This window comes from Drosophila suzukii, chromosome 4 (assembly GCF_043229965.1).
Source record: "Drosophila suzukii chromosome 4, CBGP_Dsuzu_IsoJpt1.0, whole genome shotgun sequence".
Classification (NCBI taxonomy): domain Eukaryota; kingdom Metazoa; phylum Arthropoda; class Insecta; order Diptera; family Drosophilidae; genus Drosophila; species Drosophila suzukii.
Window position 1 is genome coordinate 1,819,396 of NC_092083.1, and position 12,216 is coordinate 1,831,611.

The following is a 12,216-nucleotide window of genomic DNA, read 5'->3' on the forward strand; positions in this document are numbered from 1 at the left end:
GCATTTCAGTCTCGCTTTGCTGCATGCATATCTCCATTTCCCTTTTGTTCCTTTAGCTGAGTAACGGGTGTCTGATAGTCGAGGTACTCGACTATAGCGTTATTCCTTTTTTTACTTCTCTTACCTTACTTTACTTTTCTTTACTCTGTGTAGATTGGAAAATGCAAATGCAATTTCAAGTTAAACAGCCGCTTTTGTGATAACATACCGACATTCTTAAAATCGTTTCTTCTTGACCAACACAACGAACGAAATATGACGATAGCAGACATAGAAGTACAATCATTGCATGAATACTCAATAGGGAAAACTCTGACGAGCAATGAAAATACAAATGATTTAAGTTTATTTGCAGTATATGCAGTCCATAAAAGTGTCGTACACCAAACGGTAAAAATGTTAGCTATTACACTATTTAAGGTCATAAACTACACCTATAAAAACGGAGATTATGTGATACTGGATAAAATTGAAGTGGCCAGAGAAAAATTAAAGTCACGGGATGCCAACAATTCAAACGCAACAATTCGAACATTCATTTTAGAAGATATACATCATTTGGTAGTTTTGGAAGAGCCAAATGCCAAGCTATTAGGTTATCACCAAAACATGAGAAGCTTCAGCGTTTCTTTAGGCAAAAAGAGATATTTCTCTAAGTAGTCTGGCTGGTATTTGTAGTGATGGTGAAGATACTAATAATGGTAAGTCGTATTGCCATTTCGCCAGCTATATTCAGCGTTAGAATCCGCAACCAGTAATCGAAATACTGATTTTTATGCCCTTGCAGAGGGTATAATGATATCAGTCAGAAGATTACAACTCAGTGAAGGAGATGTTTCCGACCCCATAAAGCATATATATTCTTGATCAGAATCACTAGACGAGTCAATCAATCCATGTCCGTCTGTCCGTTTCTACGCGAACTAATCTCTTAGTTTTCAGGCTATCGGATCGAAACTTTCCCAAAAGTCTAATTTCTATCTTGTATTATTTTGTCTAATACTAAATAAGTCGGAACGAGCCTGATCCAACAACTATCTCCTATAGCTCCCATAGGAATGATAAAAAAAATATTTTTAGACAAATTAAAAAAAAAAAGGATGAAGGCTATAGTCGAGTACATCGACTATCAGGTACCCGTTACTCAGCTAAAGGGACCAAAGGGACCTTGCTTGCAGCAAGGCGAGATTGAAATGCGCCACCACCCGCGATCTCAATATATGGTTATGTGGGCGGTAGACAGATTTAAGCGTTATGCGCGTTAGAGTGGGGGTGCCAATGATAGTAATGATAGCTTCGTTGTTTTATGACATATTAAGTTCTACTCTTGGGAATGTCATTCTCTTAATACCAGAATCTCGAACAGAATTTTGATGAAATCGGACGACCATCATATTGCTGCCAAGGGAACAATCGGCTAATTAATGTCAAAATAATTCGTAGACCGTTAAATTTCGTTTTCGGCATACAAGGTATTAAATTGAAATGGAACATTATCTTAAAAATTGTATAATTGGTTTTTAGTTCTCTAAGAATCGGAAAGTGAGTTGATCCACGGAATCGACCTGCAAGGGTATAGAAACTATGACGTGCCGAAATGAGCTTCCTTTCTTATTATACCCGTTACTCGTAGAGTAAAAGGGTCTACTAGATTCGTCGGAAAGTATGTAACAAGCAGAAGGAAGCGTTTCCGACCCCATTAAGTATATATATTCTTGATCAGGATCACTAGCCGAGTCGATCTAGCCGTCTGTCCGTCTGTCCGTCTGTCTGTCCGTGCGGATGAACGCTGAGATCTCGGAAACTATGAGAGCTAGGCTATTGGGACTTGGCATGCAGATTCCTGAGCTTCTTACGCAGCGCAAGTTTGTTTCAGCAGGGTGCCACGTGCCCTCTAACGCCCACAAATCACCCAAAACGGTGGCTCCTACAGTTTTGATGCTAGAATACAATTTTTAACTGAAAGGTATTTTTCTCATCAATACCTATCGATTTACCAAAAAAAAAGTTTGCCACGCCCACTTCAACGCCCACAAACTTCAAAAAATCGTAAATATTGAGGCGGATATCTCGAAAACTATCAAAGATAAAAACTGGGATTTCAGATTTAGATTCCGTAGCCTTGTACGCAGCGCAAGTTTGTTACGCGAATATGCCACGCCCACTCTAACGCCCACAAACCGCCCAAACCTGTGGCGCCCAAAATTTTCATGCTAGAATACAAGTTTTAACTGAAATGTATTAGTCTCGTCAATACCTATCGATTGATCCCAAAAAAAGTTTGCCACGCCCACTCTAACGCCCACAAACCGCCTAAGCCTCTGGCGCCCACAATTTTCATGCTAGAAAAAAATCTTTACTAAAATGTATTTGTCTCGTCAATACCGATTGACTAACCCAAAAAAAAGTTTGCCTTGCCCACTCTTACGCCCATAACGCTTAAATCTGTCTTTCGCCCATATAACCATATATTGAGATCGCGGGTAGGTGGCACATTTCAATCTCGCTTTGCTGTTTACATACCTCAACATCCCTTTTGTCCCTTTAGCTAGGGTGATAGAGTTATACAAGTAGCAAAGCGACTTTTTCTAAGATTGCACACTTAACTTGCTTATAACTGTTTAATGAATGACCTAAATTTAAATATTTTCGGCATTTAGTTGTACATTGATAATAAAAGCAAAGTCTCATTTACATTTTTCAAAAATATTCAAAACTGTGGGTGATAGAAGGGTGTTAACGTTATGGGCGTTAGAGTGGGCGTGGCACCCCGTTGAAACAACCTTGCGCTACGCAAGAAGCTCAAGAATCTACATGCCAAGTCCCAACTTGCATACGTTCATACAGACGGACAGACAAACGGATACGGCTATATCGACTCGGCTGGTGATCCTGATCAAGAATATATACATACTTTATAGGGTTGGAAACGCTTTCTTCTACCTGTCTTTCTTTTATTGTAATAGACGTATGATTTCATATGCATAGTATTAATATATTATATAAAGTATTTAAATAAAACATACCATCAATATTTCCAATATTCAGTTCCTCAATTTTCTCTAACGCAAAATCCTTAACTAAATCTGATTCTATTTTCGACAGTTTTATCAATAAAGTTTCAACAATTTGAAACCTTTCGCCAGATTCTGAAATCCACGTACAATTGTCCTGAAATTGATTTCAAATAGTTAAGTAGCTTTAGCATTATTAAATCTTTTCAATTAAGTTTTCTTACCGAAGGATACCACCTTACATAAGGCAAGGGTAAATTCATAAAACCTTTAGAGAAATTGCGTTTACTTTGGCTTTTGGAACGACTTCGCCAAATTTTTTTAGTTACAAATTGTCCAACATTTGATAGTGATTTTGATTTCTGCATGTTTGCTGATTCATTCCCAAGATCTAGAAATGGTAGAAACATAACAAGAAAAGTTACTCAATTTTAATTTTGTTGAAAGGTAAATATCTTTAAATATTGTAAATCTTAAGTATTAGTAGTCACTTTAGTCCACTGCTGGTACATTTTTAAATTGCCAATAAACTGAATCCTCGATGACCGAAATCGGTTTATTAGCACTATCATGAAACGTTATTGAATAACGATAAAGTCGAGTGCGTGACTATAAAATACCTGTTACTCAGCTAAAGGGAGAAAAAGGGAGGTGATGTGCAAGCAGCAAAGCGCGATTGTAAGGAGCCACCTGCAGACAGATTTAAGGGTTATGGGCGTTTATTGGGCGTTAGAGTGGGCGTGGCAAACATTTTCTAGGTCAATCTATAGGTACTGTCGAGACCAATACATTTCAATTAACATTTTTGCTCTGGCATCGAAACTGTGGGCGTCACAGTATTGGGCGGTTTGTTAGAGTGGCAGTGACATAGGGTATAAAAAAGGGTTTCATTTAAAGACAAATTAAACCCTTTACCATTTATCTGTGTAATTTTAAATTTAATATTATCAAAAGGTTTAATCAACTAATCGGTTGCCTCAGGGATTCTCATGGATGTCTCACAAGTTCTTGGCCCAAGAGTAAACAAATTTTTGTGGGACCTCTGCTTCTTTCAAATATTTTAATTATTAATGAACTGTATTTGTTATTATACCCTTTACTCGTATAGTAAAAGCGTATACTAGATTAGTCAGAAGGTATGTAACAGGTTGAAGAAAGCGTTTCCGACTCCATAAAGTATATCAGGATCACTGCCGAGTTGATCTAGCCATGTCCGTCTGTCTAGTTATCCGTATGAACGCTGTGAGCTCAGAATCTGTAACAGATTAGGCATGCAGATTCTAGAGATTCTTGCGCAATGCAAGTTCGTTTCGTCAGCGTGCCACGCCCACTCTAACGTCCACAAACCTCTACAAACCTCAAAAAATCGTTGATGTGAACGCGGATATCTCGGAATCCATCAAATATAGGGTATTGGAATTTCAGATTTACATTCGTTAGCTTTGTACGCAGCGCATAAGCCACGCCCACAAGCCGTTGAAAACTGTGACGCCCATAATTTTAATGTTAAAAAAAAATTAAACAGAAATATATAAGTTTAACCACGTCCGCTATAACGCCCATAACGCTTTTATCTGTCTGCGGCGCATGACAATCTTGCTGTGATCTTTGTATATCTCCATCTCCCTTTGGTCCCTTTAGCTTCGTAAGAAAAAGCGAAAAGCACTTAACGTTTTCACCAGTAGGTGGAGCCAGTTCGCGATATCGGAAGTAGTCGCTCTTGCGCCCACATTTTTAAATAGAGATTTAGGATTTGATATGTAGTTTATTTTTGTGCCTTTTAGCCCATGTGTTCTTCAGCTAAGTGCCACGCCCACTCTACCGCTCAAAAATGCCCATAAGCTGCTTTCGAAGCTAGGGAGTTAGAATTTGGCATGGAGAATCTACTAGTGCCTATGAGGCCCATGTTTGGTTCAGCCAAGAACCACGCTATATATATTTTTGGTCTAATAATGAAAATGCTATTGTTTATCATCAAAAATGGTTTTATTGTTTTTCAAAGTATTTCTTCGCCATATAAACATTTAAGTTCATCAATGCACTCTTGTCGTGATAACCCACTTCGAAAGTTGTGAAAAATAATTGCCCGAAAATGTTCAGGAGTTAATTCCAATTTTCAGCAATGAATTTGTAAATTGCAAAACCTAACAAAATGGTATACAAAATATTAGAAAAGAAAACTAGCACAACAAATATTTCTTGTCAAACCAATGCATATAGTAATGTGTACGGCCTCGACTATTACATACGATATCTAACAAAAAAGGAAGCTAGCTTCTGCAGGCCGAATTTTCTATACATACATATACATTGTATGTACAGGTCTATCCAATTTTTAGATAACTAACAACAAATAACAAACATTTTAAGATAATGTTCCATTTGAATTTCCTACCGTGTACGTTTACCAAAAAAGGAAATGTAATGGTCTATGTATTATTTTGACATTAATTTTCATATGGCGGCTATATGATGAAGTCGTCCGATTTGATTTAAATTTCAATCGAAACTTTGAAATATTAAGCGAATGATATTCCCAAGAGTAATAGTTAATATGTTTTTAAAAATAGTTGTCGGACCCGGCTCGTTTTGACTTATACACTACCTCTAATACAAATAAGATATTTGAGAAGGTTTCATCCCGATAGCTTTAAAATTGAGAGACTAGTTATCATAGATACGGACAGACGGACATGATCGACTCGCCTATTGATGCTGATCAAGAACAAATATACTTTATGGGGTGGGAAACGTCTCCTTAACTGCGTTGCAAAGTTCTCACTAAAATTATTATGCCCCCAGCAAGCCTATGCAAGCAAAGAGGAGAGACTTTTATCATCGAGTACATTGACTATCAAGTACCTGTTAAAGCATTTTCACACTTTTTACCTGGACGAACTCCATTTTAAGGATGGCCACTATAACACTGCGTGCATGTTCGTTCAGTTCAAAACAGGCATGAAAAATGACGACCCCAATATTTATTAACCCATTATGCATTGTGCGGTTTTTTCTAAGGCAATTGTAATGTGTATTACACTTCCAGACGAACTGTTTCGGGTTGAACTGCGTACATAACGTGCTGGAAAGAGACGGGGAAACTCGCTTCAGGAGAAAATCGGACCGCACATGCAAATCAATTCAGTATTTTAGTGTTTTACAAAGTATTTTTTACGAGTTTAGCTTATTTCTTTACTTGGCATATCGACATTTTTTTGAGAAGAAAATGCACTTTGACAGGAATGCCGCCGTTATAAGGAAATTTTTGTTTGTGCAGGACCATTAATTTTACTCAACGAGTAACGGGTATAAAGTGTTTGGAAAGTATATCTACCAACGAATATACATTAATCCATACTTACTTAAATACGGACATTTGTCGGGTAATGTGTTAATATGGCTTCCTGCATTACTATGCCCGTGCAAAATGCTTGAAATAAACTGAGAACTTGAAGAAAGTAATCCGCTAGACGTCCTTATAGCCTTTTCCAACTTAGAATGGCTGGTTGGCGATGTAGGAGCAGATTTGCAGGTTGAATAATGTGAGATGTTTTCCCGATCATGTATATGTGGAGTATGCACTTCTTCATCAAATTGTGACTGTTTTTTTTGCCACTCTAACTGTTTCTGTTTTCGTTCATCCTCAGATCTTATCCATTCTATGTGAGCGTTTTGCAGGTATGTAGAACTTTCGTTTCCCTTAATAAAATCCAATGCTATAACTGGCCAAGCATCTAAAGTTTGTACAGCCTTATTCAATCCATCATTGAGTCCTGGTGGATTAATTTCGCCCTTTGCTTTTATATTTCTGAGACTGTGATCATAGTTAACCGATTTAAATCGATTTGACTCAGAACCTTGTACACTTTTCTTTCTCGCCATTTTCAGATAACGTTTAATGGTATCGCTTACTGACTGAGAAATGTCTTCGTCTATCGAACTCTTTCTACAGCTCAAACGTGAAGAAGTTAAACCATCCTGTTTATCAAATTCTTGCAATACTTGTAAACTATTATCGCTGTTTTGAACCATACACTTGTATTGTTCCGCCAAACTTTTTAGTTCGCTAAGTTGAATAAAACTAGTTTGAGTTCCACAAGATTTCAGGCTTCTATCAATTTTTTGATCTTTCAGAAGACACTTGTTTGGAAACTCGAAGCTTTGTATAACACTGTTGAGATCTAAATTATTTGAATTTTTCGCGATTTTCGAAATTTTGCTAGTATCACATTTTTTTACACATAGGAAATTTTGGTTTATTTTCTTTTGGTCCTTATGGGATATACCACTAGACATACTTTCATGTGCGCCAATTTTTAAGCAAGACAAAGAAGTTGACCGATTAACACTTTTTTTATTCGGTTCCTTGGAATGTAGGGTCCGATGAAGCTGTTGTTTCTTGAGGGTGCTGTAGATTTTCTTCAATAGTACTTTGTCCTCAAGTATAGTCTCAGGTGAATCGCTAAATTCCAACTGAATTCCCTCTTGTGCAAACATAAGGCCACTAGAAAGAAGTTTCAGACGGCAAATGAGTTCTTTTTGAAGAGTCATGTCAGAGGACATTGTTTGATCTTTTTCATTCGTGTTGACAAAATTTGGTCTCTGTGCACTAGGTGATGATGTTTGGTCAGGTCGAACCGTTTTTGAACCAAGTAACGTTGTTGTTTTGTACGCATCGCGAAGTTTAAGAAACGTCTGCAATAACTCGATAGTTCGATCGGCGTTATAATAACTATTTGTTGTCTCAAGTCTATTTTCTCTACGGCTGGAACACGCGTGCCGAGACAACTGTTTTAATCTTCGCTTAGAGCTGTTGATTGCTCCTGGGTACGAGGTTCTTCGACTCCACAAAATAAAACTCGGTTCAGATAAACACACTCGTTGAAAATGTTCTTCTAGTAACTCAAAGTTGTCTGACCCTGCCTGATAGCTATCAGGAATAAGCTTCCGACCAGCATCTGTCATATATCTCCACGTTTTTCGAGTTAAAAGCCAGCGCTCTCTTTTTTTTTCCTTGTCTTTTGCGCTACGACGTCGTATCCTATTTCCAGAAGGAACTCCTCCTGAGTGCTTGCTTGTGAAACTATTTGGCTTACGTATGTTGAGGACATCTGAAGATGGCGATAAGGATATTTGCGATCCATGTAGATTATCGTTCACCTCGTCAAGCGCTTTATTCAGCGGTCCTGACCTTTTTTTTATGGCAGCCACAGGTCTTCTCAAGGTCGTCAGGTACTTTGCCGGTTCTTTGTTTTTTTTTGGAAAGTCCATATTATATTGACACATAAAGTCTGTAGTACATATATTTATTTCCGTGAGTATAAATAATTTCTTAGTGCAGTATATTCTTTGTAAAAGCGTGATGGAGAATAAATTACTGTGTCTGACACTATTTTACATACACATTAAATTTCTAAAACGTAAGCCCACAAAAAAATGTTTAGTTGAAGATTTTAAAAGCACAAAACTTATTTTGAAAACAGTTGTACGGGGATTTAAAATTGATTATACTCCGACACTAGTAAAGGAGCTATGTAACCACATTCGTTTATTTATAAGTGCATATTTTTTTATGGGCGAATCCGATATACAACAAAATGGGTATATCTACATATGTACGTGTAGATATACTTATATTTAATTTTTGGGCTCCGGAGAAATTATATATTGTAATAATTATAACACTATTAAATTTTCAGTGCTTTTGTATTACAACTTCAATCAATGTTTAACATAAGAGCACGCAAAATAACACCAAATGCCAGGCGAGAGAGCATGTACATATGAAAAGAAGGAAAATTATTTTCTGAAAAACACATGAAGAGATTCCGAAGTTCACGAGATATTATTTTTGGTATACAACCAACAAGCATACATATGTACGAGTATAGCCACATACATATAAACGTTTTCGTTTCTGAAAAACACACTTAGGAGCATGGAACATGTTTTATATTTATAAACAAGATTTTCGCGGACAAACACAAAAATATTCTTGTTTAAAAGATAGTTTTACTTTATATTTTCTATTTTTCTAGCGTATCTGACATACCTGTTGGTGAGTTTTATAAATATTTCCGGACTTATCTTTTTATACCCTCAGCCGAGGGTATTATGATTTCAGTACAGATTTTAGTTAAAATTTCAGAATTTCGGATAAAACTGTTTTTATTTTTATTGATCTTAATATCTTCCACTCGGGGGCAAATCGTTATTTTAAGATTTAAGAGTTTCGATTTTGAATGTTAAAATTTATTTACAAATGTTACGTTATATCTATATATAAATGTTGGGAATGTACTGATTCTGTAATAATCGTACGATTTTAAATCCATATCAACTTGCCAAAGTAAGCTTGATTTTTAAAATTTTCTTTATAATAAACCTTCATTTTGATTGGTACTGAGCTCTGTACATGGTAAAGCACACTGAAAAATAAAAAATAAATTTGTTTATATATTTAAGAAAAATAAATTAAAAAAATTGTATTCATTTTCGATGGAATTAGAATGGATTAGAAAAATTCTCCGACTAATCCGAAGTTATAAAATTCCGAGTGCAATTTTATCCGAAAAGTGCCGAAAATGGAATATTTACACCCCTATAACTCAAGAAAATTCAACATTTGTTTAAAACTCTTTAAATATGGCCCATGATCCTTGGACATCTTGAATCTTTGCAAATAAACGCAAAAAACTCTGCTTGCATTAACCAACCTAGTAACTATGGACGGCAGTACACGTAGTAACGAAGCTCACCAGGACAGTGTGCGAAGGTGACTAATATATAAGTCGCAGACTTCAAAATCTTCATCGAGGGTCCGATAATAACAAGTGATACATCGACAGAAAATAATTTTGATTTTTATACCCGTTACTCGTAGAGTAAAAGGGTATACTAGATTCGTCGGAAAGTATGTAGCAGGCAGAAGGAAGCGTTTCCGACCCCATAAAGTATATATATTCTTGATCAGGATCACTAGCCGAGTCGATCTAGCCATGTCCGTCTGTCCGTCTGTCCGTCTGACCGTCTGTCCGTCTGTCCGTCTGTCTGTCCGGATGAACGCTGAGATCTCGGAAACTATGAGAGCTAGGCTATTGAGATTTGGCGTACAGATTCCTGAGCTCCTTACGCAGCGCAAGTTTGTTTCAGTAGAATGCCACGCCCACTCTAACGCCCACAACCCTCCCAAAACTGTAACTCCTACAGTTTTGATGCTAGATAGAAAATTTTAACTGAAATGTATTGTTCTCATCAATACCTATCGATTGACCTAAAAAAAAGTTTGCCACGCCCACTTAAACGCCCACAAACCGCGAAAACCTGTGACGCCCACAATTTGCATGCTAGATAAAAAATTTTAACTGAAATGTATTGGTGTCGTCAATACCTATCGATTGATCCAAAAATAATTTTGCCACGCCCACTCTAACGCCCATAACGCTTAAATCTGTCTACCGCCGGTAGGTGGCGCATTTTAATTTCGCTTTGCTGCTTGCATATCTCCATTTCCCTTTGAGTAACGGGTATCTGATAGTCGAGGTACTCGACTATAGCGTTCTTCCTTGTTTTCTTCTTCGGTAGTAAGACCTTTATTAAGTCGATTGCTTTAGGAAAAATTGTGGTGAAAGTACAAAAAGTTACATTTAGAAGATTTAAGCTAGGGAAACCGGAGAAGCAAAATGTACCGTTCTTTTAATTTGCCCACATTCTTTACCGAAAAACACGTCGATTGGTTCCAAAACCATTGCAATATGATACTCTATTGCAAGGTTATGTTTGTCGGTTTGCGTTATTATACCCGTTACTCGTAGAGTAAAAGGGTATACTAGATACTAGATTCGTCGAAAAGTATGTAACAGGTAGAAAGAAGCGTTTCCGACCCCATTAAGTATATATGTACATTCTTGATCAGGATCACTAGCCGAGTTGTAAACGCTGAGATCTCGGTAACTATAAGAGCTAGACTGTTGGGACTACGCGGCGCAAGTTTGTTTCAGAGCAGCAGAGTGCCACGCCCACTCTAACGTTTACAAACGACTTTAACCCGTCGAGACCATCGACTATAGAGTATTCTCTTGTTTTTAGTGGTACGGTCTTGGCATTTTTATCCTGCTATGCGATAGTTAATTTAATTAGAAGATGGTATATGTATTACATTTTTGCCAAAAAACTTGATATAAGAACTTATGTATGCTGAAGGTGCGATCGTCACTAGTTTTTTGCCTCGACAAGATGTTATTTGTTTGTTAGTAAAATAGGCCCAACAATAGTAACTTTTGCGAAACAAGTTGACGTTAGGCTTTCTATAAAAAATAGTTATGACATCATCGATTGTAGTTAAATAAGTATTTTTATTATACCCATAATATAGTTCGCGAACTATTTCTTATAGGAAATATATATAACAAGAATTTGTATACCAATGCTGTTATAATTATTAAATTTAAAAATACAAAAAATTATATTCCCAATAGTATAAGATAATATGTCAAAAAACACCGAAGCTATAATTTGTTTCATATTATTTTCCAGCCAATTTTCTGATCGTTGCTATGGCAGCTATATAATATAGTCGTCCTAATTTGATAAAACTAAATTCGAAATTCAGAACTAATTTAAAAAAAAAAGGTAGGAGGTTATATGTTAAACAAGAAAGGAAGTTAACTTCGGCAAGCCGAAGCTTGTATACCCTTGCAGCTATAATTATTAAATTTAAAAATACCAAAAAGGATATTTCCAATAGTATAAGATTATATGTCAAAAAACACCGAAGCTATACATTGTTTCATATTATTTTCCCACAAATTTTTCGATGTTCCTATGGCAGCTATGTCAGCTCGCCTAGTGATGCTGATCAAGAATATATATACTTTATGGAGTCGGAAACGTCTCTTTCACTGCGTTGCAAACTTCTGACTGCCCTTTGAAAGGTTATAACAAGGAAGACCGTGTAGTCGAGTGCCTCGAATCTCAGATACCCGTTACTATCTTATTGTTTTACCTCGGGAGTGACAAACATATTTCAGATCAAGCGATAGGTATTGACGACACCAAAACCTTTCAGTTAACATTTTTTCTAGCTCCTAAACAGTAGGATCCACAGTTTTGGGCAAACTTTGCGCTGCGTAAAAATCCCTCCTTCAACATTTTCAAAATTCATTCGTTGAGCGATAGATATTCTTCTTTAAAAACAAAAACA

General features: G+C 36.6%; 1 protein-coding gene across 6 annotated transcripts in view; it reads right to left on the reverse strand.

Annotated features, from left to right (window-relative positions):
- Nucleotides 1-9,214, reverse strand: part of RhoGAP102A (Rho GTPase activating protein at 102A) — a 47,643-nt gene extending 38,429 nt beyond the window's left edge. The window contains exons 1-3 of one of the 6 annotated variants that reach the window (XR_010654659.2): nt 6,377-9,002; nt 3,239-3,405; nt 3,027-3,171 (exon numbers count right to left, since the gene is read on the reverse strand). Coding sequence is in view for 5 of the 6 variants with exons in the window: in XM_065867395.2 (XP_065723467.2) it covers nt 3,027-3,171; nt 3,239-3,405; nt 6,377-8,300 (2,236 nt within the window). In the remaining variant the exon portion in view is untranslated. Of the gene's footprint in view, nt 1-3,026; nt 3,172-3,238; nt 3,406-6,376; nt 9,003-9,066 lie in introns of those variants that run through there. The other 5 variants (XM_017088469.4, XM_065867395.2, XM_017088467.4 and 2 more) reach the window with 5 other exon arrangements.
- Between the last annotated feature and the right edge of the window lie 3,002 nt (nt 9,215-12,216).